At 48.7% G+C, this 26,713-nt stretch overlaps 1 protein-coding gene across 7 annotated transcripts in view; it reads left to right on the forward strand.

The window, feature by feature from the left end:
• Positions 1–7,469: 7,469 nt before the first annotated feature.
• The window catches only part of PPP1R12B (protein phosphatase 1 regulatory subunit 12B), a 142,242-nt gene continuing 122,998 nt past the window's right edge, over positions 7,470–26,713 (forward strand). For 6 of the 7 annotated variants that reach the window (XM_068419401.1, XM_068419403.1, XM_068419398.1 and 3 more), the window contains exon 1: positions 7,470–7,841. In XM_068419401.1, the coding sequence (XP_068275502.1) occupies positions 7,554–7,841 (288 nt within the window). In that variant the 5' untranslated portion in view covers positions 7,470–7,553. Of the gene's footprint in view, positions 7,842–11,170; positions 11,266–26,713 lie in introns of all 7 variants that reach the window. The other variant, XM_068419404.1, reaches the window with a different exon arrangement.

Genomic DNA, 26,713 nt, shown 5'->3' on the forward strand with positions numbered 1-26,713 from the left:
AGCTGTGGCTGCCCCCTCCCTGGCAGTGTTCAAGGCCAGGTTGGATGGGGCTTGGAGCAACCTGGTCTGGTGAAAGGTGTCCCTGCCCGTGGCAGGGGGTTGGAACTAGATGGTCTTTAAGGTCCCTTCCAACCCAAACCATTCTATGATTCTATGAGCCCTTCAGGGCCCTAAAACCCACAGGCTGGTGGCCAAGCATATGTGCCATCGGTAGTACCTATTAGATATTTAGGTCAGTGTTTTGTTATGCTCAAAGTTTTCCTCTAAAATAAAATAAAAGTTGCAAGAGAAGGTGTAGAGAATGAGGGAGTGAGGAGGGACGCTCTTTGGGAACCGTTTCCCATGGGAACCCGCCACCACGATGCTATTGTGGGTACAGGGACATGGGGATAAGAAATAAGAAATAAGCACAGCACGAAACTGTGAGGGAAAGGCTGCTACAGGGGCGTTGGGAAAACACTTCGAGCACAGCTGGATGGCAGGTTACGGAGATGCGAAGGGAGGGCTCTGAGCAGTGAATGGGCACTGTGCAATCTCGGTGTCTGCAGGGGCAGAGATACAGCCTCCACCTCCCTGATGTCCCACAGACCCTGCCGTACCCTCACACCATGCGTTACTGCCCTCCGTGCCCAAACATCCCAGGAGCAGCCTAAAAGTGTGGCCGCTGGGCTACAAAGGGTGGCTGCTGGGCTACAAACTGCTATTTCCATTTTTCCCTGTATGTTTCTATGCCAGGGCAACACGGGAGCCCAAGAAGGCCCAGGACCTTGTAAAAAACATGCTAAGGCTCCAGGTAACGCTGTTTCCACCGTGAAAAGCCAAGGGTGGTCCATGTGCAAGCCCTGCAGTGTGACCCAGCACCAAATTGTCTGTCAGACGCTGGTTGCTGCCACGTGCTCAAACCCCTGGCAGGACTCTGCAGTCCCAGGTTGCGTTTGGGCATTCCCTTCTATGCTCTTCCCTGCCCGATTCTCAGCTTGCTGGGGTACAAACTCCCACTCTCCATCCCCCTGGGAAACACCCACCTAGATCCCCTCCTGCAGGGAGGGGAGTGGGACACTGCCCCAAAACCCCAGCAAACCCCACACAGGGACAGGAAGCAGGTGGCACTAAGACAGAGAAAGGATCTTCTCTTTCTTAGGCATTTTTGGTGTCCTGGAAGATTCAAAGAAGGTTCAGTCCATCAGTGCTCCACCACCTGGACTTGGAGGCCAGCAAAAGGCAGCCCCTTCCAGGAGCAGCTCCACAGGGAGCTCCGGGAGGGGAAGGCAGGAGAAGAGAACAGTTTTCCTGGTGTCTATAGCTGCTTCCCAGCCTGAGCCTCTGCCCCAGGTGTCCCTGAGGCATCTGTGCTCCATGAGGATCTTCCAGTCCCTGTAGTAGGTGAGGATGGAGAGAAGTTGGATGCTCCAGTGCTCCTAATTCATAGTATCACAGAATCGTTTTGGTTGGAAAGGACCATTAAGATCATTGAGTCCAACCATCAACCTAACACTACCAAGGCCACCACTAAACCATGTCCCTCAGCACCACATCTCCACAGCTTTTAAATCCCTCCAGGGATGGAGACTCCACCACTGCCCTGGGCAGCCTGTTCCAATGCTTGATAACCCTTTCAGATGCCATTGCTGTGCCCATGAACAGGATTGTCAAGCCAGCAGTTAGCAAAAGCTCCTATTTAATTTATCTTGCCTCGGCTGGCCTTTTTCTGCTCAAAAATGTAAGTAGGCATCAAAGAGAAAAGGCAGTTGGCATGAAGAGGCTGTCCAGTGCTCTCTGGGGCTCATGGGACCCTTCCCACTCATTCTCCACTTCGGAGCAAGAGCGGCTCGCCTCAGGCAGGCAGCCTCTTTGCAGGATGGCTGAGGAGCCCCTGCTGGGAGTGCACTGTGGGAACTGGGAGGAAGGGCGGAGGGCTGGGAGGGCAGCAGCAGGGAGGTCCTTCCTTTGGACCTGGAAAACTTTGGCATTAGATTTGACAGTAATTTTGCCCTGAACTCTGGGTAACAAATTCCTGGTCCTGAGCCAAGGCCTGGAACAGAGGAAGGGGACGAGGATCACAAGGGGAATGTGCTCTCAGGTCCTGTGTGCAGGGAAGGCTTTTGTCACAGAGGGCCAGGATGCCTTTTGTCTTACAAGAGGGAGAGGAGCCGTGCTGCCATGCCGGGTGTGCGCAACGTGCACGAGTGGCCATCGCTTGCTGGGGGAACCCAGCCCCTGACCGAGCATGGACAAGCAGAGCAGAGGTGACCTGAAGGACTAAGTCCTGCTGGGCATGGCCCATCCAACCGCTTGGAGAACAGCAGGTCACCTCATCAGTCGGGGCCTCTAGGAACAGGTGACATTAGGAACAGGTGACATTAGGAACATATTAACTGGGGGTTCAGGGCCACAGTTAAGGGAACGTGTGGGTCTCAGCTAAGAGGGTACAGCCATATTACTGAGTGGGGCATTACCAGTTGCCACGATGCACATTGGCACGCTGTGAAGAGGACAGAGACATAAGCACTTTGACATCACCCACTGCAGTTGGTCATGGTGGCCGCGGACCTCCCACAGGGTTCCCTGAGGCCTTGTAGAGAGTTAGAGTCATACCCCAGAGCTGACGTCACCACAGCATGAGAGGATGAGCATCCTCTGCCCTGGAGGTTGGGAAACCTCTGCCAGATGACTCAGAGGATGTATCTAACAAACATATGTGCTTGAGATGGTGCTGCAGATGCCAGCCTCCAGCAGACTTGGACAGACCTGCCCCCTCCAGCTGGCTTCCCCAGGGGCTGGCAGGTTTCAGAGGCTCACACACCCCTATTTCTTTTCTCCAGAGGAGGTGGGGTGGGTGTATTAAAAGCTGGCCGTCAGCTTCAGAAAGGGTCCCTGCATCCCAAAATTCATGTTCCACTGCTGCAAAGCCCAGCTCTGGTCTGTGCTCTGAGGCTGTTTGCTCTGGAGGGGGCTGGAGGAGGAGATCAGGGAGGTGAAGTACATAACCTCATCCACAGCGAGTGAGTGCGGTCCAGGCCTGTCCCCTCCCCAGCACGGACGATGGGATGCCTTGCTGCCTGACACAGGGACATGCTTCCTGTTCTGGGAGGCTGGATAGTCCAAAGTTCATTACATCTCACCTCCCAATATCCTCCCCACCCAGACGTGCCTCTCTCAGCCTGCGCACCACGGAGCTGGCTTTGGCTGTCCTTTCCTTTTCGCTTGCTGCAGCCTCCCCTCTACCCAACAGCATCCAGCAGCCCCAGGGGACACAGGAGACCAGAAGGTTTCACTTCAGGGACTCCTCTGCTGGCGCAGGGCTGGAGACCGAGCTGTGCCGGGCGCTGGGCCGGTGCCGTGGGTCCCCACGCCATCTAGTGTCACATCGGGATGTGGGAGTGGGAAGGAGACTCCCCGCTCCCCGCAGGTCTCCCAGCTTCCCAAGCCAGGTCAGTGTGCAATCTCTAACTGGGAATTTTACCCGCTCCAGTTTGATTTCCAAAAAGACTTAAGCGGCTGCCGGGCTTCATGCAGTGTAATCATCTGCTCACAAGGGTTTAAAAGGTTTAAAGGTGCCAGGGTCTTCCATGGCTGAGCGCTCGGGAACGGTCACCCCAGAGGGTTAAATCAGTGTCCTGGGTCAGTGGAGTGGGACCAGAGGTGCCAGAAGGAGCGACCAAACCCAATCAAAGCATCAAAAATGCTGTTAAGAGCTTGAAACAAAAAAAATAGCGTTCACAGTATAATGTCAGGGCAATCAAACCCTTCACAGAGAGCGGTGATCACAAGCTGTCCAATTCCTGCTTGGATCTACCACGGCTCTCCTGGCTAGAGGTGTAAAATTATTTTTCAGTGAACATAAAGGGACCAAGGAAATTTTTCTTTTTTTAACTTCAAAGAGGCTGCAGGTAGAGGTGAGTAAGAAGAACAATCTAGACCATTCCAGAAAGTGATTTTATTTTGTAAATGAAGCAGTTATTTGTAATAAAGCAGTTACAGGAAATTCAGAGAGAGACTGAAAAGAAGGAAATTGATACTTAAAGATATTAGTTGCTGGGAGGACACAGACATGTTTTTTGCTTAGGATCCGGGAGACACGTTGCCGAGCCATACGTTCTCATGGTGATCCTTCTGGGAGCAGGCCTGGAATAATGAATTTTTGTTCAGAAACTCTCTGCTGAAATAGGAGGAAGGCCAGAGCCGGAGCAAATTTGAAGGAACAGATCATAGGAAAGCAGAGGTGGGACGGTGGTCACACATGGTCAGGGATCCGGGGCGCCTGAGATGATGGAAGGATGGCAACAGGCTCGTAGTCACAGCCAACAGTCTCCTCTTCCAGCCAAGTTGTTTTTTTTTTGTTTGGGGATATATTCCATTTCCAAGAGAAGGCAGATCTGTAACAGGGCTGCCATCCTTCTGGCTGCGATTGCTACAGGGTGGAGGCAGTCTGCAGAAAGCACACACGACAGCCGACGTTTCCAGGAAGGCACTGTACTGACCCGCCGGCGTGCAGAGGGAATCCCGCAGTTCGCGGACACACGCGAACCCGTGCACGTGCAAAGCAGCTCTGCATCCCAGAAGCAACGGGACGTAGGCCAGAAGTTTTGGGATTGCTGTTCATGTGATTTACAGCCAGTTTTTGTGAGATGTGGCTGTGTAGGACTTCTCGGCATCCAGAAGCTTAGTCAGGTATCCAGGAATCCCAGACAAATGCAGAAAACTCTCCAAACATACCTGAGTAAAATTCCTGTTAGGAAAAGAAAAAGCATGTTTTAAAAACATAAATGGCTGATAGTCTCATCAGGCAGTTTTCATAGGAGCATGGGGTGGTCTTGGCAGCTGCGGGGGGAAACGGGATGGGCTCCCTCCCCATTACCACGTTGCAGATGGGGAAGACGCTCACAAAACCGTGAGCTGAACCGCTGGCATGGCTGTGCCCATCATTCTGCGCAAGAGCTAAGGCTCACGTCAGCCTGGCATGCAGCCAGGAGTAATTAACTTCTCGAAGCAATAGATGCAAAGTTAAGGAGCTCCAGGCCTACTCCAGCATGGACCCAGCATGCTCGCCATCATGAATAACCGATCCCACTGGGAAGAATGTCATAAACCATGGGAAGGCGATGGCTGGTCACACTGAATGGGATCCCAGCCTCCGGCAACCCGCAGCCACGGGCCTTTCTCAACCAAGGACGGCAACTTTGCATTTATAACCCTTGATTGATTTACTGCTGTTAATTTGTCCTGTTGATTTTAAACCCACCTCAACAGCTAGCACCCTTACTGCCCTGCTGTCAGGAGCTCCAGACTCAACTGCGCGTTGCGTGAAGCCCTTTTCCTTGTTGCTCTTCTCCAAACTGTTTCTGTACTAGTAATTCCTAACTCCAGTTTTGCGATTTTAGATGGCTGGTGAACCATGATCTGGCATTTCTATGAATATTTAATAGTCCTTAATGTGGCCTCTAACTCTGTTCATTAAAGTGGTTCCTAATAACGCTGGGGACATCAGATACACTGTGCTGTAGTTCCCGGGGTTTCCCCTGGAACTCTGTTGAAAATTGCTTTTTGTTTTTTTAAGACTAATGAGCAAATGCCATCTGGTCTGGGGGATTTGTCACTGATCATTTAGCAGTGTGCTCATTCTGCGATTCCTCTAATGAACAATTTGAGGCAAATCTGTTTGGCAGCCTGATACTGCAAAATAACCTGAAGAAGAGGGGCAGCCCTTCCACTCAGAATGAAAAACGTGCTGAGCTATCTGCCAGGAGAGACTGATCCTCAGCACCCTCACCAAGCAGAGCCAGGCAGGCACTGCAGGGTGCTGCAAGCGGGACGTCCAGCCACGAGAGGGGGCTCAGAGAAGGCGTAACGAAGCCAACCCAAACATCTCATCTGAAAATATTCACCGTTTATAGAATCATAGAATCATTTTGGTTTAGTCTGGCTGCAGTAGGTAGAGCTGGAAGGGAGCAGCCTGCAGGCCTACAGGCATCGCTCTCCACCGCAGGCCAGTACATGGGAGCCTGCCTGGAGGACGGAGATCCCCTGGGCCTGGTGTTTCTGTGTCCTGGCAGACCTCTGCTCCTCGCCTCGCAGCTCCCTGAGCTGGTGCTGTCTGACGCCACTCACCTTCGCCTGGGGATGGCCAGGCTCTGGGTTTAACATGGGAAAAAATGGAAACCGCCTCTCTGGAAGCTCAGCATCCTCCTGGCCGCCTCACTGGCAACTGCGTGGGTGGGAGGGGCAGCTGGACCTGCCAGATTAGAATCATAGAATCATAGATGTCACAGATGTCACAGAATGTTAGGGATTGGAAGGGACCTCGAAAGATCATCTAGTCCAATCCCCCTGCCGGAATGTCCTGCATCCTCGTACAGTCCCCCCTTTTCCCTCAGGACCCTCAGCTCAAACAATCATAGAACAGTTTGGGTTGGAAGGGACCTTAAAGCTCATCTAGTTCCAACCCCCTGCCACGGGCAGGGACACCTTCCACCAGACCAGGTTGCTCCAAGCCCCATCCAACCTGGCCTTGAACACTGCCAGGGAGGGGGCAGCCACAGCTTCTCTGGGCAACCTGGGCCAGGGTCTCACCACCCTCACAGGGAAGAATTTCTTCCTAATATCTAATCTACATCTCCCCTCTTTCAGTTTAAAACCGTTACTCCTCATCCTATCACTATATGCTCTTGCAAAAAGTCCCTCTCCAGGGACTTGGCCTGGTTCCCCTGACAGGCGCGGCTCTTTTCTGCGCCAGCCATTTCTCCTCACCCTCCCCGTCCCCACACGCCCCCACACGGGCACCGCGGGCTGCCCCCGCCCTCCCTGGCCCGCAGACGGGGGACGGCCGAACAGCGCCGGCTCCTCACGCCTCACACGGCAGCCCCCGATGGGCAGGCGGGGAGAGGAGCAGACAGAGGGTGTCAAGGGGATGGGGCCAGACTCTTCTCAGTGGTGCCCAGCGACAGGACAAGGGACAACGGGCACAAACTGAAACACGGGAAGTTCCATCTGAATATGAGGAAAATCTTCTTTGCTGTGAGGGTGCCAGAGCCCGGGCACAGGCTGCCCAGGGAGGGTGGGGAGTCTCCTTCTCTGGAGATATTCGAACCCGCCTGGATGCGACCCTGTGCAACGTGCTCTGGGTGACCCTGCTTGGGCAGGGGTTGGGCTGGGTGATCTCCAGAGGCCCCTTCCAGCCCCAGCCAGGCTGGGATTCTGTGACGCCGGGCCGAGGTGCCGGCCCCGGAGGCGGCGCGGCGGGCAGGGCGCAGCCATGGCGGCCGGGCGGGAAGGCGGGCGGGCAGGCGGGCCGCGCGCGGGGGCCGCCGGGAGCTGCAGTCCTTGTGGCGCCCAGGTGCGGCGGCGCGCGGGGGCCGCCGGGAGCCGTGTCCGCCCCGCGGGCAGGTGCGGCGCCGCCCGCCGGAACTACATGTCCCGGGATGCCGCGGGGCGCGGGCGGTGCGGGCGCGGCGGCGGCGGCGGGGGGGGCGTAGCGAAGATGGCGGCGGGGGCGCTGCGCCCCGCTCCCGGCTGAGGCGCCGAGCGCTCCCTGCGCCTCAGTGCGGTCGGCGGCGATGTCGGAGCCGGAGCACCTGGGCGGGAAGCGGGCCGAGTCGGCGCGGCTGCGGCGGGCCGAGCAGCTGCGGCGCTGGAAGGGCTCCCTGACGGAGCAGGAACCGGTGGCGGAGGGGGGCGGCCGGGGCCGGCACCGCGGCGCTGGGGGGTCCCGCGTCCGTTTCGAGGAGGGCGCCGTTTTCCTGGCCGCCTGCTCCAGCGGGGACACCGAGGAGGTGAAGCGCTTGCTGGGCCGCGGCGCCCGTATCAACACCACCAACGTGGACGGGCTGACAGCCCTGCACCAGGTACCGGCAGCCCGGGCTCGGGGCGGCGGGAGCTGGGCCCGGGGAGGGGGGGGCGGCCCGGCGGTCCCTTCCCTTCGCCTGCCGCCGAGCGAGGCTTCCCCTGTGCCCCCCACCCGGGAGGGGGACACAGGCTGTGCCCGCGCCTCCTCAGCCCCGGAGCACGGAGGCGGGGGGGACGCGGGGATTTCAGGCGCTTTCTCCGGGTGCTGGCAGCGGGGGAGGGCAGAGCGGTACCTGCAGCACCGGGAGAGGGTTGTTTATAAACAAAGCGAGGACAGAAAGCTTTGATCCGAGCCTCATCCGGCGTGTTCTGCGTGTGGCTGAAGCGGAGACCTAGTTTGGAGGGGAGCGTGGTAGCGTCTTCCAGTCGAGCAGCCTGATGGTACCGAGTTCTCACAAGGATATTAAGTAGCTTAATTAGAGGTGTGGGGCTGGCAGAGGTGCCTGGCTAGGTGACCAATTTATTATTTTTTTTGGAAAACTTGACTCGGTGCTTGGGTGTGCTGAAATAGCAGCAGTACGAGGAAGATTTCCCTTTGGGGGGGGTGGTTTTCACAAGGTCAGAAGTGTCTCGTCAGCTTCTGTGTTTGTGGTATATCGGAGTTGCCTTGAAACTCCACAGACTGCTCTTGGGCAACCTTTGCAGAGACCAGAGAGTGCCCGCATCTCAGATAAGCGACATAGATTCTGTTAATCTTCATCCAAATGTGCTGAAGATGATACAAAAGTGGGCGCAGAAGTTACCTTCGGAGTGGTAAAGCCTTGCCTGCCTGGAAACACGTGCTGTGTTTCATCTGTAGCTTTTGCTGTCCTTGTGTAAATGAACAGGAATGTGAGGGAGCGTGTGAAATTGTTACCCTTTAATATTGGGAAACCTGTTGCTATCTAAGACTGATTCAGAATTTAAGCAGGGCATGTGAAATCGGCGTCCCAGATTGTTGCATCTGGTCAGTGAAATGAATCTGATTTGAATCCGGGCCAGCCTTGGGAAGAAAATTTTCTTAGCTCAAGATCTCGTAGATTAAGCATGTAGTGTAGCGACGGGACCGGGAAAAAAAGCACAGTCCAGGAATAACATCTGGAAATAATGTGTTTGTAAAGAATAATGCTTAAATAGCAGGACAGTAATTGAGTTGATCAGGGTTTCGTCTTTGCTGGGCTGGTGTTGTTGAACTGAAGCATTTGGGACGTTGGAGAGCTCGGTTCACAAGCTCGCTTGCCCGTGGCTGTCAGTGAACAAGGGGCAGTGATATTTATTCATTTTGTTCTGGAGTTCCAAAAATAAGTTATGAAGCAAAGAGCACAGGAGCTTACGGACCGTCAGGTTGAATAAGGCTTCAGTTGGCAAAGCTGTGAACTTCATAATGGCTCAGCTTTTTTTTTTTTAACAAATAAGTTACGCTGCTGAAGCAGTCTCCAATACAGCATGTATACATTTATTATCAGATAAGTAATTGTATAGACACCTGTGAGAGCCAGTTACTGAAGAGCTGGTTATTGAAAGCATTTTGACAGCAAGAAGGCTGAATCTAAGGTGGAGAGAAATATGGTAGAGTTGGGATGACCTCATTAGGGCTTTCCAGCCAGGATTGATTATGATCTCTTCAGAAGTATCCGGGTATCTTGCTGATGCACGTAATGTGACGCTTGGCCAAAAGTGTATGGTGAAGTGCATTAGACTCATCAGACAATGGGCAATTAGCTCTGCAAGGTCAAACTTCTTGAATATATGACAAGCTATATATTGACAAGCAGGCTGCAAGTATAATTCTGTATACGAAAAGAATTGTGTCTTAGGAGCTAAGTGTCGTGTAACATACCGAACAGGAACACCTGGGGCTTGATGCTTGGAAGAGCTTTTAGATGAGTAGTCAAGCAGATGCTGGCTGTGCAAGCAAGTCACTTACATGAAGATTTTTGTCAGAAGCTTCACAGGAAGGGAGGTTGACCTTTGAATTTAATAAAAGCTTTGTTCCAGTGTCCCGTTGGTGTATTAACATATTCCTGTCTGCTTATCTCAGACACCACTGAAGGGTGCTGAGATGTTCTTGCATGCCCAAATGGAACAAACGCTGATTTGTTAGAGGTTTTGTTGTACATGTGTATCTTGAGTTTATAAATCTGTATCAGATGAAAATGTTTATTATCGTGGTTGAAGAGGTTGTTATGCATTCCTTATCACTGAAGGTGTCCAGAATACATTTGTTTTTATATTACTTGGGGAATGAGACTGTCTATGGTAAAGCATCAGCTGAGGTCCGGTTAGATTGAGGGTCCACAGAGTGCTGGTGGACAAATTAAATGAATGTAGTACACATGAGGATTTTTTTAATAACTTCTCTTAGTAGAAACATAACATGAGATATAGGGCAGATGGTAGTGACCGTCTGCTGTCGTTTAATACTTATAAAACCAAATGGCTGTACAGTGAGGAAGGAAATCCTACACATTGGAAAGAGTTTGCTTTGTTGAAGGGAAGATTGGGTAAATTTTTTTTCTTCTTTGGTTAAAGAATTTAATATTAAGTGAGACTTGCTCTGTACGAGCACATGTCGTTTTAGGTAATGGAAGCGTTAACAAAGTCAGTTGACTTAATTTGTCAGTTGTCATCTGCTTCTACAAAACCGAAGACCAGTCTTACAAATTGGGTTAGTTTGCTTGACGTGCACAGTGGCCCCAAACGCTGCGTGGTGTTCAACAGCACTTTCTCTAGTATCTGGGCCACCGACTACGAACTGTTGTGTACTTGCTGGGAGAGAAGCTGTTTTTGCTATTTATAGCTATGAAGCTGTATTTTGAAAATAACCATTTAAATTACAAGTGGTCGTTTCTGAGCCTCCAGCTTGCGTTATCCTCTTTGGAGGCATCAGGCGCAGCATAAATCTACACCACCGGCCAGTGTCTGTTATCTGTACTGTGGCTTCATTATACGCGTATCTACCTCAGTGCCTGCAAAATGCTTCTGGGTGAACATCAGTCTCCTATTTTCAGTGATTAATTCATTGATTATAGTGTAGTTTTGGCAATTGTTTTGTGTCTAATGCAGAATGGAAAGGGAGATACTAGCTAAATATGAGTGAACATTTAGAAATCATCAAGAAAACCACTACGAGTAGGTGAAAAAATCTGTTGGTCACAGCTGAACTTCTTTACTCTTTTTACATTGTGGGAAGGGGGCATGAAATGCTCTGTCTTTCTCCTGAGCAACAAACAGATGGAACCGAAGAGTAAACTTCTATGAAAACTGAGTCTTAAGGGAAAAAAATTCTGATGCTTGTAGTTGGGAAGGCATCTCCAAATGTAATAGGCAGTGCTTGTTTGTCTTTAAGGACTGGTTCACAAAAGATGACAACAGAGAAGATTGTTTGTCCGTTGCCCTTTGATGATTTACCCGCTGTTTCCCTTTTGCCTGCTCCATGGACAAGTGAGTTGCTCATGAAATAACTCCCGAGTTTGTCATTTACAATACTCTTAAAGTAGCTTGGCGCTTGCTTTTGACTTAGTTTCAGGTGCTGGACACCTGTGGTAATTCCGAAGCTGCTTCATGAAAAGTCAGGTACATTGCACAGTGATTCTGGGTTAGGTAGCCGAGGCCGTCACCTCTCTGTCAGTCCCAGTTTAAGTTACTCCTGCTTCTGAGCCAGAGCTGTGAAACTGCAGGCACGTCTAGTTGCTCTTCAGAGTTTTGTAAAGCGGCATCCACATCAAACTAAGGCTGGTCAGTTTTTGGTTGCTGCTTAGCAAATTTGGCTGTTTGCTCATGTCAAAACGTTGTGTGCAGTCCTAGGAAAGCAGAAGGCAGCAGAGTTTTTGGACAGTCCGAAAACACAGCCAGGGGTAACGCGTTACAGACCGCGCTCCCTAATGACAGCACTCTGGAGACTGTTGGAAGAATCCCAGACTGGTTGGGGTTGGAAGGCACCTCTGGAGATCATCTAGTCCAACCCCTGCCCAAAGCAGGGTCACCCAGAGCACGTTGAACAGGGTCGTATCCAGGTGGGGTTTGAATATCTCCAGAGAAGGAGACTCCCCACCCTCCCTGGGCAGCCTGTGCCAGGGCTCTGGCACCCTGACAGTAAAGAAGTTTTTCCCCATATTCAGATGGAACTTCCCATGTTTCGGTTTGTGCCCGTTGTCCCTTGTCCTGTTGCTGGGCACTGCTGAAAAGAATCTGGCCCCATCCCCTTGACACCCGCCCATGAGGTATTTGTAAGCATTGATAAGATCCCCCCTCAGTCTGCTCTTCTCCAGCTGAACAGCCCCAGCTCCCTCAGCCTCTCCTCGTAGCAGAGATGCTCCAGCCCTCTGACCATCTCCGTACCCCTCCACTGGACTCTCTCCAGTAGTTGCTGGTCTTTCTTGAACTGGGGGGCCCAGAACTGGACCCAGTTACTCCAGGTGTGGCCTCAGCAGGGCAGTGTAGAGGGGGAGGAGACCCTCCCTCGACCTGCTGCCCACACTCTTCCTCACGCACCCCAGGACACCATTGGCCTTCCTGGCCCCAAGGGCACATTGTTGGCTCATGGGGAACTTGGTGTCCCCCAGAACTCCCAGGTCCTTCTCCACAGAGCTGCTTTCCAGAAGGTCAACCTCCAACCTGTACTGTTGCATGGGGTTACTCCTCCCTAGGTGAAGGACCCTACAATTGCCTTTGTTGAAGATTTGGAGGTGAGCATGGCAGTAGACATCAACTGCTAAGCCATGTTCACCTCCTCAGAGTAGACATACGTGTATGTTTGGGGCATCACAGCTGTTCTTCAAGGTGGTTTAGCTTCTGATCTTTTAATCGGTGATGATAGTGTCATACATCAGGCTGCATTTTTTAAGATTGGGTGGCTGCATTGCCTAAAAATACATTAATCCTAGGAAGAGAAGGTTATCTGGGGAGAGTCATACCTTTTCCACCGCGCTCTGCAAAGTTTCTTTCCGAAGGTATGCTTCTGCCAATGAAAATAGAAGTTGCAAGCTGTTTGTACTGTATTTAATGCTGCTCATCAAACTGAAATGTGACAGTGTCAAAAATAGGGTTTATCACTAGGGTAAGTGAGAGTTTCAGTTATAAGTGGGAATACAATAGTATGTGCTCTGAAGAATGTAAGAAAGCTTGGAAGCTACGTACAATACACAAGGAATTTATTAGACAAAGCTAGTTAAAATCCTAAGTGCTGTTTTACCAACCTAAATGCTCTTATTTTCTTGCTTTTGGCTTACTCAGTCCCTTTTTTTTTTTGATTTGATGTTTTGTCCCTGTGGGTTAGTTCAATTGTCTGACCCTTGCGTCTCTATTTCAAAACAATCTCCGAAGTGGGCAGAATTAACTCTAGACTAAACAAACTAACCTTGAAGTGAAATGAGTGAGAGAGCCTTGGAGAATTGCTGCTCCTGGCAGCGGTTGGAGGAAGCCTGCCTTTGTTTTGGTTAGGGGCAGTTAGTTAGGCTTCTGGAAACTGAAGCCAACCACGGCATTCACTCAGCTACTGGCTGCTGGGAGAAAACTCACTCTGTGTTAGTAAGTAGATGGATATTTGTGATGGGAAATGTGCATCTTCATTGTTTCCTTCCGCAGCCTCTGTCCTATCTAGCGGTTCGATGAGTCAAGCTCTGTTGCTCCCCATAAACAGTGAGCAAGTGAACTGGTAGGATTTTCAGCTACAACTTCCTTGATGGCAGCAGCTAGAAGTGATGACCCTGGTCCCTTAGTGCTGCCTGTGGAAAAGTTCTCGTCTCTACAGCAGTGCTGCTGGGCAGCGCAGAGCTCTGGCCCCACGTGGAAATCTCCTTTGGAAGGCAAAGGTATCTTAGGGAAAGCTTGTTGTACTTAATGTATGCTGAAAGCTTTCTGACTTTGCAAATAAAATTCTTGAGCCAGAGTTAGAGATGGAGACAAGTCTAATGCTGCATACTTGTTTGAATCAACATTGTTTGATAAGATTGAAAGCCAGCTCAGCAAAAAATGCAGGAAGGAGTCGCTGTTCTGGAGCCGTGTCTCCTGTTGGCATGGCTGAAACCTGCTGAAACACTGAAGGCAACGTTTATGTGCAGAACTCTCTCAGCTGTAACCTAGATAAAACTACCATCACCCTGGTATTATTTTTGCAATTTATAACGCCTCTTGCTTATTTTAACAGAGAGTGTTAGGGGCTCGGAGCTGCTTCTATTGCAAACAGGTTTAGAGACTTAGAATTCAGATTAGGTACAGAGGGGCTTGTGAGACATCTTAAGTGCTGTGTGTTGTAATATACTGAGATAATAACTGACTAATGTTAACATATAAGACTTTTGAGTTGGTATGCTAGCTCTCAATTGAGGATTATTATATACCATAAGTGAAACAGGCCTGTCAGACTGTGCATATTAGAAGCTTGGGAGAGGGGAATATTATGTAAGTGGCTGTATAAATTGAGATTTTTTTTTTTCTTTTTAACTCTTGAATACAAATGAGGGCAGGGGGAGCCTTAAATATTCTGAAACATCTGCTTTGCTTTTTAAAAAATTGTGTTTGCGCACAGAGGTGGGATAAAAAAATGAATGAAAGAAACCCAGACCCTGTCAGAGGAACAGCAGCCCCCACCCTCCCGTTGCGAGCTCTCCGAGCGAGTGAACTGTTTGACCTACTGATAATGGTATGGCCCCGGCGCGGTGAAGGTGCCCAGCATAAATCCTGGGCTCTGAGTCTGCAGTTTATTTTCAGCTGTCCTTCTGAAGGGAGGTGCAACAGCTGTCCCTGCGATCTCCTTTATTGGGCTGCAGCAAACTGATCTGCACGGGGATGAACGGTGCAGCTCCGGGAGGAGCTGTTCAGTGTGCCTTTGCGGGAATATTTTGGTTTATAAGGATTTTGAGGGAATGATTTGGTGGGGATTTAGGCGCCTGTTTTTACAGGGCTCACTTCAGCGTGAATGGATTTAAGAACAACTTCACGGTGAGTATAGTCCGTACAGGCCTGTGCAGAGGAACGTTTTCAAGCTGCTGTCAGCTTCTGGAAAATGGAGGGTGAAGTGATCTGCCCGCGCTGTTGGAGCTCCTCAGAGCGCGGCTGTGTGATGGAGCTCCAGCCTGCACAGCTTACAGGTGCCAAATTTTTTCGTCCCTTCACTCCTGAGATGCATCTCTTACTGTGGTGGAACAGGACCATTCTTAAATACTTCTTGAAACATGTTTTTCAGAGGAAATTCGCTTTTCTAGATTCCCAGGCTAGGGAGAATGACATCCCGCACTGCTGAGACCCGAATCCCGAGTCAGGCCTCTCTTTCCTCATCAAGCTGTTGACAACCGTGAACATCAAAATTTTCGATTCAGACACCTACTCGATTTCTCCTGACAGCATTCATTCATAATAATTATAATGTACAGTACTTAAAAATGACTAGTATTTTAGAAAATACATCTGTGTGCACTCTTGTTAATTATTTTCACGTTAAACAAATTTTTGAAAGATCAGTCTCCTTCCGGCTTTAAGCTCTCAGCTTAAATATAGTCTTTGCTCATCTGAAAACAACTGAAAATAACAGGAAAAAAAACACTCTTTAAATGGTGTGAAATTTTTTTAATGCTGTTTTTTCTTCGTAGCTTGTTTTCTGTAGCTGGAAAAAAAAAAAAATAGAAGGGTCTTAACTTGTAAGAGTCTCCCTAGAAATGTTTCCACAATACAATAAGCTGACCTTGCGGAGGGACACAAGCAGTTTCAGCATGGCTTTTCCAGCACTCAGCCTTGCTCATAAATCTTCATGAAATGTCCAGAATGCAGAATGACCACCTGCCATTCGCCTTTTATGTGTCACTGCCTTTTCAGGGTAAAACTAAACCTGGCCCCTCTCTGGTACTCTGAGCCGGAGCATTGATTTGCCACAGCGATTGCTCACCGTCCATTTCTGGCATCTGTCTGAAGCCACCTCCTATTTATAATTTCTCATTCCTCCCCATCTTAGGCAGTTAATGTGATTTTGTTGCAAAGCTTTATGCTTTTTTACAGCTGAAATCATACAATAGCAACAACTCGTAGTATCAGGCCTTGTCTAAACACAACTGCTGGTTTAGCGAGAGGTGACTCTTAACAGTGATTTAGGGAACTGATGCAACTTTGTGTGTGGGCTCTGCTGGCCTAACCTGGCTTACGTCTGTTTAGTTTGGGCTTGTAAATGTAGCGCCATAACCCAAATGGATGTAAACCAGCTTGAAGCTGGTAGGGCCCGCACAAGGAGCTGCGCCGAATTAACCGTACTGATTTTGCGCTTCAGTTGATGCCTCCTGGAGTACTGCTGCAACGGTTTCATTCTGAAGTCAAAGTACAAAGCAGGATTTCCCTTAGAATAGAATCACAGACTGGTTTGGGTTGGAAGGGACCTTAAATATCATCTCATTCCGCTCCCCCCTGCCACGGGCAGGGACACCTTCCACCAGACCAGGTTGCTCCAAGCCCCATCCAACCTGGCCTTGAACACTGCCAGGGAGGGGGCAGCCACAGCTTCCCTGGGCAACCTGGGCCAGTGTCTCACCACGCTCACAGCAAAGAATGTCTTCCTCAGATCTCATCTCAATCTCCCCTCTGTCAGTTTAAAACTGTTCCCCCTCATCCTATCACTCCATGCCCTTGTCAAAAGTCCCTCTCCTGCTTTCCTGTAGCCCCTTCAGGTACTGGAAGGTGCTAGAAGGTCTCCCTGGAGCCTCCTCTTCTCCAGGCTGACCGGCCCCAGCTCTCTCAGCCTGTCTCCACAGCAGAGGTGCTCCAGCCCTCTGAGCATCTCCGTGGCCTCCTCTGGACTCGCTCCAACAGCTCCGTGTCCTTCTTCTGTTGGGGGCCCAGAGCTGGACGCAGCACTGCAGGGGGGGTCTCAGGAGAGCAGCAGAGGGGCAGAATCCCCTCCCTCGCCCTGCTGGCCACGCTGCTGGGGATGCAGCCCAGGACACGGTTGGCTTTCTGGGCTGCCAGTGCACGTTGCCGGCTCATGGTGAGCTTCTCATCACCCATCACCCCCAAGCCCTTCTCCTCAGGGCTGCTCTCAATCCATTCTCCACCCAGCCTGGATTTGTGCTTGGGATTGTCCTGACCCTCATGCAGGACCTTGCACTTGGCCTTGTTGAACTTCATTCAGTTTGCACAGGCCCAGCTCTCTTCCTTTCCCAGGTTTTGAATTGATAAGAATTGTCAGTCTTACCCAAAACTGTTATTAATTATGGGTTGATCTTGAGTGACAGCTTACTGTGTCGTGTGCGATATGTTAATAGGGATTTCTCCCTTGGAAGATTGCTGGGGCAGGTGAGCTCCGGCCCAGCAGGCTGTGAGTAATGGGGTTTGCTTTAATTGTTTTGGTATAGCCAGGACACTGCTTGGAGTTACATCATTAACAGAGACCCTGCCTCTGCCTACAGAAATCAGCACAATATTTACCATAAATGCTGTTGTGATTTTGGAGGTTGAAACGTTCTAAATTTTTATCCAACAAGCCATTTTTCTACCCCATTTGCTCTCTGGTTTCTGTAAGCAAGATAACACTCTCTCCAGCGTGGGCAGGTTTGGTGTTTTTGTGGATAACAACCAAATCTGAGCTAACTAGTTGCTTTAGCACAGCCTACACCTGTCCAGGAAGACGTGCATATCCTGAGCCCGGGTAGTTTAACTGCACCCGTGATGGTCATACAAACACTCCAGACTTGCCAAGTGTCTGATTTAATTTTTTTTTAGAGTGATGTGATCATGCCAGCAGAAGTTCCTGTGCTACCAAACCACGTGCCCTTGCTTGGGTCTTTTAATGAACGTCTCGCAGGTGATGTTCATATTGTTGGTATGATCTACACGTTGCATTAATGTAACCATTTCTGCTACCAAAAATTATTACACTGGCAAAGATGCTTTCAAAGCAACTTGGTGGCACGTGCAAAATGCTACATTCTAGCCTCTTACGACAACATCTTCCTTTTTTTGATACAAGAGGTGGTTTTTAAGCAGTCTACTGCAAGTATGTCAAGCAGAATTATGAATACTGAGCTGAAATAGCTCTCTCTAGAGAAGGTTAGAAAGTGCTGCTGACTTGCTTCCGAAGGAGGCAGTGTCTAGGTTAAGCCTTCAAAGCTGGTTTCATCACTTGATGCTGGCTTTCAGTTCTTGTCTTGCTTCATGCTTATTCACGATGTTCTTAGGACGCCGACTGAACTGCACCGTGCTCCAGCCAGCTCAGCTTACTGCGTGCTGATATCCTCATCAGTCTTGTTAGCTTTTCGGGAAATCTGTGTGCCAGGTACTCACTTTGAAAGGTAAAAGTTGTGTTCAGAATTACTGTTTCAAAGACTTTTGAGAAGCAGAAAGTCAACGTTGTGTGTCAGAGTCTCTTCCAGACAGTTACATTGATGGTCCATAAAAGCAGTTATCTTGACTGCCTCCCACCTGTCTGCTCTGCCTCCCTGAGAACGTGGCAGGTCTTTTTCTGCAGAGTTGCTTTACAGGCAGTTGCCGCAGTCTGTGTTGTTGCAAGGAGTTACTCTGTCCCAGGGGCAGGACTTTCCATTTGCCTTGGTTGACCCTCACAAGATCTCCATCAGGCCACTTTTCCAGCCTGCGTAGGTCCCTCTGAGAAGGATGTCCTGCCCCAGCCACACCAACCAGTTTGATGTCATCTGCAAACTTGTTGAGAGTACTCTTTGTCTCATAATTGGTGTTAAATCAAGTTTGTTAATAAAGACATTGAACTGTGTTGGCCCCAGTATCAACGCTGAGGGATGCCACTGGTAATCAGCCGCCAGCTGGACTTTGTCTGGCTGATCACCTTTTGAGCCTGCTATTCTAGACAATTTTCCATCGCCTTATCGTCTGCTGCTGTAGTCCAGCTCTCGCCAGTCTGCCTGTGATGAATGCCATCCGAGACAGTGCCAAAGGTGTACCACGCTTGCTCTCCCATAATCCACCCAGCCAGCTCGTCAGTGTGGAGGACAATCAAGTTAGGCAAGATTTGCCACAGGTAAATCCATGCTGGCTGTTCACAGTCACCACCACCTCCTGCACATGGCTGGAAATAGCTTTCAGGGAGATTTACTACATGGCCATTCCAGGGACTGAGGTGGGACTGACAGGCCTGTAGTTCCCCAGATCCTTCTTACGTGATGGGTGGTGTTTGCATGTCATCAGGAACCTCCCTTTGTCACCATGACCTTTGAAAGATGACAGCGACTTTGCAGTGACATCAGCCAGCTCCCTTCTCAGCCATGTCTGCATCCCACCTGGTCCCAAAAGTGATCCATGGCCGTTCCTTCCCCTTTATTCCCTGGGCTGGGGCTCTGGTGCTGCACAATGTAGCTGGCAGGACCAGTCTGCTTTTCCTGGGACCTGTCCTCGGTCTGTTCCTTCCAGCACGTGTGCCTGTCTGGTCGTACCAGGCTTCTCAGCTGCAGCGCTTCTGTAGTTGTGTGCCCTGCCTGAAACTTCAGTCGTACTTGCCTGTAGCTCTTTGCAGTGACTGTCAGACACTCCTGCGCACAGCAAACTAAACATTTCTAGGGCGTTTTCCTGATTTCCTTATCTCCCTGATTGCTTTTTTTTTTTCCCTTCTAAAAAATTTAAGTTTTAAGGTGAGGTCCCTGCTGGGAGGGAAATAGGAGGGGTTCTTTCTAGTTGATTTGTCTCTTAACTTCTTCAGAGTTCAGTCGTGCAGGAACACGGCTAGTGAGCAATTGCTATCGTCTCATACCTGCAATGCCTCCCCTACTTCTTGGTGCAAAATTGCACAATGACTTAACCAATGATTCAAAACTGCTTATCTGTCAGCGGCAGTTCAGTTTTAAGGCATGTCGTGACCTCTTTTCTTCAGGAGTAGACACGCAATAAGAAGTACTGCCAGGTAATATCTCCCAAGGGAGATGATGATTGTGGATTTCTGTTTCTTACTACCGCTCTGGTAAATGCTTCTTAACCGTCTTGCAGTACAGACATCAGTGGCTGTTAAGGCTGGGGGTGTTTTCTTATCTTTCTTGGCTGCCTTAATTTCATTAATGGGCTTAGCAATTGTCTTCCAATTGCTGAAGAATGCTTCTTAGTGGTTAGAAAGCAGCCCGGCGGAAAGAGACCTGGGGGTGCTGATCGACAGCCGGCTAAACATGAGCCAGCAGTGTGCCCAGGTGGCCAAGAAGGCCAATGGCATCCTGGCCTCTGTTAGGAATAGTGTAGCCAGCCGGTCTGGGGAAGTGATCGTCCCTCTGTATTCGGCACTGGTGAGGCCGCACCTTGAATCCTGTGTCCAGTTCTGGGCCCCGCACTGCAAGAGAGATGTTGAGGTGTTGGAGCGAGTGCAGAGGAGGGCGACCAAGCTGGTGAAGGGTCTAGGGGGTCTGACCTCCAAGGAACGGCTGAGGGAGCTGGGGGTGTTTAGCCTGGAGAAGAGGAGGCTCAGAGGTGACCTTAGTGCAGTCTACAACTACCTGAAGGGACGTTGTAGTGAAGTGGGAATCGGCCTCTTCTCCCAGGCAACTAGTGATAGGACAAGAGGACACAGCCTTGAGCTTCGCCAGGGGAGGGTCAGGTTGGACATTAGGAAGCATTTCTTCTCAGCAAGGGTCATTAGCCATTGGAAGGGGCTGCCCAGGGAGGGGGTGGAGTCACCATCTCTGGAGGGGTTTAAGACAAGACTGGACATGGCACTTAGTGCCATGATCTAGTTGACATGGTGGTATCAGGGCAATGGTTGGACTCGATGATCCCAGAGGTCTCTTCCAACCTGGTTGATTCTGTGATTTTGTGAAAGCTGAAAGGCCATAAGGGTCTACTGCAGCTCCTCAGAGCCTGTACTTTTATCCAGGTACCATGGATGGAGTACCATGGTGAACTGCATCTTAGATACTGGGAGTGTTGGACCTCTGTGCAAAGGCTCCATACACGAGCCTTCCACCTTTCAGGTCGGATTATCCGCACCTCTCCTCCTAGAGTTTGCATCGCTTCCCTGTTCACACACGTTCCTCAGTCTCTCCTCTAGTGTGTGGAACTGGAAGGTGGAATATATTTAGAGAGGTGGGTGCATGAGGGTGAGTGTGTTTGCTGCAGACAAATAGAACTTTTGCAAACTTCTGCATGTTGTATCTATGGAACAAGGGGTCTTTTAATAAAGAAAATTGAAAAGTGATGATTTAGTCGAATTTAAATCCTAATTATTTCAGAATGAAAAGAATGACACATTGTTCCTTGTGACATATCTTTTATATGGGGTGGCCTGTGTGCTTTCTCCTCTTTATCATAAATCACTGTAATAGATATATGCTATATTCAGGGAGCACACGGTATCAGTTTTTTTCTGGGGAGTATTGGGAGAGTCTGAGTCTTGGATGCAGCTCAACTAAATAGTTTCAAATGACAAATCTGTCCCAGTTTTGCCATTGTGTGCTGAACAGTTTTGTATTGCTTCTCAACGATGCTGTGTCTGCATGCCTTCAGTCCTTTCTGTGCAAAGATCTCTTAAAATAAAAATAAAAACTCAGCTCTCTGAGCTTTACCAAGCTGCAGTATCGACAGAAGAGGTTCCAGAACTGCTCAGACAAATGAAAAGTGTCGGGTCTTCAGCACCAGCTGATGTTTGTTCAGGAGGTTCTGGGATATGAAGTCACTAAGCCATTATCCGTTGTGTATAACATATCGCTTAAACCAACTACCAGAGGACCGTCCCTGCAGCAGGGCCATGTCACTAGAAAGTGACAGTTCTCCAGGTGGTGCTAGTTTCCAAAAAGGACTCCAAGAAGAACCTGGGAAATGATAAACCCAAAGGAGTCAACAAGCATGTGGAGAGGAGAAATCTGCTTGAGGTGGTACATTTGGGTTTCCAAAATGCTTTTGACAAGGTCCCTCTATGGAAGCCCTAAGAAACAAAGCTGTTGTGAAATAAAAAGAGATCTTATCATTGATTAATTACTGTCTGAAAGAGATAAAACAAAGGCTACAAATAAAAGATCAGTGTACAGGAGGAAGAGGAGTTATCCTGTGCATCTCCCCTGGAGTTTGGGCTGCTCTGGACACCCCTATGTGAGATGGAAAAGGGAATAAAGAGTGAGGTGACAGTTTGATGGTGCTGCATATTCAGGATAATAAAATGAAAGCTGACAGTGAAGGGTTTCACAATACTGTCTAGTTTGCTGATAAAATGGCTGGCAAAATTTGGTCAGTACATGGGAAGTAATGTTTATGGGGGAACAGTGGATTCCAGTCCAGCTGGTGCAGGCTGGAAAAGGTTTTCTGGGCATTTAATGTGATAGCATGGAAGTACTGCAGTGGGTAAAAAAGCAAATCAGACATTAGGAATTATTAAGAAAGGAATAAATAAAGTAGAAGTCGTAAAACCAGTATAAGTTCATGTGCCAATCTGTAGATCAGGATGTGCAGTCCTCTTTCTACCATCTCAGAAAAAATATAGTCAATAGAAAGATACAGGGAAATAACAGCAAGGGGATCAACGTCATGGAGCGGTTTCTAACAAGGAATGATCAAAACTGTCTATGGTTCTTTCTGTCTGATGGAAAGCCACAAGCACAGGTATGATAGAGGTTCCCAAAATTATGTGTCAGGTGCAATTAGGAATGGTTGCTTTCTCCCCACAAGGAAGAATTAAAGGACATCAGAATTTTCAAACAAGTATTTTTTCACCCAGTGTAAAATTCAGCTGTGGAACTGATTGCTTTGGGACATAGTTCATGCCAGCTTAGTTCAGAAACTGCTTGAGGGGTATGAATTCTGACTCTGTAAGTTAAGCTACAGATTATCAGGCTCTAGGCTGGTGTGGCAGGAAGATTCCCTCTATCATATAAAGAATAATTAAAAAGGCATTCTTTATTACAGATTAGAGTCAAGAAGAGAAATAAAATAGGGGAGTATTAATAAGGCCAAATACCTTCTCAAATGTTAAAGCAATAGCTTTAAAATTAAAATCCAGGGATTTTTAGAAGGCGAAGTAATACTATATTGCATGAAAGGTGGGCAATTATCCTTTATATTTAATAGGCAATTATATTGAATTTTAGGGTAACTTGCTGCAGTGGCATGAAGATTATATTTCATAGCATCCCCTAAACTAGAAGAAAGAATATGTGTGTGTATGGGATATCACCTTGCTAATCCACAAGTTTTTGAACCTTTTTCTATTCCTGGCTTGCAGTAGCCTGAACTGATGTATCTGACTGCACACAGTATCGAGGTGTTCTTGCAAGGGATGGATTTCATCTTTACTCTGCGGTATGCACTAGCTTTTCTTTTCTTTCTTGGGTGACTGACAAACAGAATTTGACCTTCGCAACCCTAAATGGTTTGTCTTTTAAATTGATATCACTTGAGTTATTCTGAACTAACATTCCCTCATGCTGAAAAAGATAAGTGGTGAATTTGTCTGTCTCTTGATGGGAGACTTCAGGACCGTGCCAACCTGTATGCCAGCAGAGCCAAGGTTTAAACTTCAGAGCATATTGCGTGAGTTATTTTTGATCCCTTATTAATAGCTCCTATAGAAGGAGCCCTATGCTCCAAATACTGTCCTATACCTATTTTGAGTATTGGCTTGTCTTCGGTCTCCAACTCAGTTGGTCCACAAAATCCATTCTTTTCCGTTTAGTTTAGGTGCCGTTAACCTTTAAGAAAATTGGTCAACGTTGCAGAAAGTGAACAAGGAACAAAGAATTGATTGTAGGCATTGGGAGGGAATCCATGTGCTGACATTGTGCCCAGCTTCCTGCAGATTGTGCTAGTGACTTCAAAATTCAAGCCCTGTCCAAAACAAGAACTGCTGCATTAGGGAAAATAAGACATTTTAATGTCATCTGATTCCAGGTTACCTTTTAAAATACAGCGTTATGGTGATGAAACCCTCAGAGCCTTGGAGATTTGGGGATACCTGTCTGAGACGGACCAGTCTGTGCTGTCTCGGTGGGGAGCGCAGGCTGCTGCAGTTGCAGCGTTAGAGATGTGTGGCTGGAAGAGATCACAGCAGACCTTCTGGTCCAGTCCTCTGCACTAAGGCACGACCAGGTTTATCAAAGCTTTTTCCAAAAGACAGTTAACTAATCCGTTCCTAAACATCTTCACAAAGAGCTTGTCCGCACCTCCCCTGGAAGCCTGCTCCAGCGCCTGGCAGGCTGAGCCGTCCGGAGGCATTTCTCACTGTTTGACCCAATTCCGCTTTCTTCCAAATGAAACTGAATTCTTTGTTTTCCTCTGGTTGGAATTGCTGTTCCTTTCGTAGAAGCCTTCCCACTACTGGAAGACTCTGTTCTCCTCAAACTTTTTTTTCAGATACAGTAAAGCTGGTTTTATTTAACCTTTCCAACTCGTTGATGTCTTCTAAACTTGCGGTGAGCCTTGTTGTTCTCCTATGGGCTTCTTAGGAGTATGTTACTTTCAAATTTAGTGTGGTACTTAAGTGCAAATCTCTCCAGCCCAAAAAATAATTTTCTTCAGGGCCTTACTACCAGCAGTTGCCTGTAATGTATTCCAGAATGAGATTTGCTTTCTTCTTCAACAGCACCCCACTGAGTCATTCAGCCAAGCCTTAATTACCCAGTGGGGACAGAGACGAGGCGATGGGAAAGCAAAGTTAGAAGTAATGTATAAATCATTAACGCTATAACAATATATTTAGTAAATGTTGCTTTGAAAGATCAAGACCCAAAGCAAGCAGTGTGCTCCCTGCAGCACAGGAGCTGTCGGAGCCAGCGTGGTGCGTGGGCCATAGTGGCTGAGACCTGGCAGGAGTGGAGTTGCCGTCACACAGATGAGACCTGTTGCACAGCGGCGCGGTGGTTGGGCTGCTTTCAGCCCAGCCTGTCTTGAGTGGATGTTTAGTCAGTGATCCGCTATGATGCTGTGTCCTTCTTGTCCTTGGTTTGCTTTAGATGTCTCCCACCTAAGTGTAGGGATTTTCCCCTTTTGCTTTGTTATAAGAACATTTGTCAGGAACACTTTGGGTCTGGGTTCGGTTCCCTGGAGCTCTCCACCTTCTCTGCCACAGAAGTCCATAAGAAACGCTTTTTGGAAAATGGGGAAAGTTGTTTGGGTGGGGTGTTTTTTTCCCACTTTTTTTAAGTTAAACTTTTTCTATTTCATATCTCATTCATGTTTACCACATCTTTTTTAGTTGCAGAGACTAAATTTGTTATGATACTGAAAATCTAGTGTACTATTACATAGGGGCCTAATGATATTTTCTGGTTTGTTTTGTTCATTCCAAATAATTTCTAGAATTTGCTTTGATTTCTGAGCTTGGAGCTGATATTTTCCTACAGCTATTTGTTACAATCATAAGAGCTTTTTCCTGAATGGCAGTAATAAGCTCAGAGCCTTTCATTTTGTTATATGACATTAGGTGTATTTTTTGCCTGTGATTCACTCTACAGTTATCTGTGTTGAATTTCATCTGCCATTTTATCACCAGTTGCTCAGTATTGTAAGATTCTTCTTCAGGTTCATCCTTTTCTTTACTCTCTTGAATAGTTTCATCAGCAAAATTTATCACCTCACTAATCACCTTCTCTTCCAGATCCTTTATTTAATAAATTTGGTGGCACAGACCTCAGAAAAGATTTCTGCAGAGATCTCCAGGAAGAAAATCTGTTACGTATTCTGGTCTCCCCATCATGAAAATATGTTTAATCGTGCAAGGATCTTCCCTCTCACCCGTGCAATTCAGTGACTTAAGAGCTTTGGTGAGATACCTTTAGGAAGTCTCTGTGAATTGTATCACCTGGGTCTCCCTTGCCTTTGTGCTTATTTACCCTTTGAAGGACTCCAGTGGCTTTCTGTCCTGTGACTTCCCTCTGTAAAAGCCTTGGTGGCTCTTTTCCAAAGTATCACAATTGCCCATGCGTTTGCTGTTCTGCATTATACCATCTGCTAATGTAAGCACCAGCAGCTTGGTTGGTTTGGGGTTTGATGAGATCTCTCCCTTTCTCTGTTCCAGGAGTTTCCTCACTTCCCAGTGAATCCTCCTTTCTGTCTTCTCCGCCACACATTGAGACACTTGCTGCTTGTCCATTTGTCTGGTCCTACATGTATCTGTGATGTGATTTCCAAGAGCGACACCCAAGAAGCACTACTGTCCAACTTTCTAACACAAGCCATTTTGTTTCTAGAGCCTCTCCTGGCTGTGTCTCTGGGCCTCCAGCAGGCGAGTCACCACAAAGTCCATGGTTATCATAGAATCATACAATGGTTTGGGTTGGAAGGGACCTCAAAGATCATCTAGTTCCGATCGCCTGCCACGGGCAGGGACACCTTCCACCAGACCAGGTTGCTCCAAGCCCCATCCAACCTGGCCTTGAACACTGCCAGGGAGGGGGCAGCCACAGCTTCTCTGGGCAATCTGTTATCACCACCCCTCTGCCTGTGTGCCTGATCATGAAATCACTTGCTCATGGCCTAGCTCTTGCTTCAAGTTGGGAACCCAGCCCACAACTAGGGGTGCATCCATGGTCTTGGGGACGTGCAGTCATGTTCCCAGCGAGACAGACCCATCTGCAGGATTGTTCTCCCAACCATCAGCTGAAGAGGGAAGAGAAGCAACAAGCAACATTCAGGAGGACGTTCAGAGTTACCACAACGCAGCCCCATCTCCGTGCTGCACTGTGATACCTCTGAACGCCCTTCTGCATGTTGCTCTTTGTTTCTCTTCCCTCTTCAGCAGAAATGGGGTGATCCCCTCAGAAGTGAGACTGTTTCGTGGCTCTGGCAGCTGGGCTATGTCAACAAACCTTGCCTTCTCAGTTTCTCCTGTTCACTGTCCAGGTTATGCTACTTTGTTTCTGAGGATTGCCTGTGCCACCCGCCTGCAGGGCAGACTAATCACCATCCTCTAGCTGGACTTCCACCGGCTGTTGTTTTACTTTAAGGATAAGTAATTGCTGTAGTTCACCTGTAAGCCTGG

Source organism: Nyctibius grandis, chromosome 27 (assembly GCF_013368605.1).
Source record: "Nyctibius grandis isolate bNycGra1 chromosome 27, bNycGra1.pri, whole genome shotgun sequence".
In the NCBI taxonomy this organism is placed as follows: domain Eukaryota; kingdom Metazoa; phylum Chordata; class Aves; order Nyctibiiformes; family Nyctibiidae; genus Nyctibius; species Nyctibius grandis.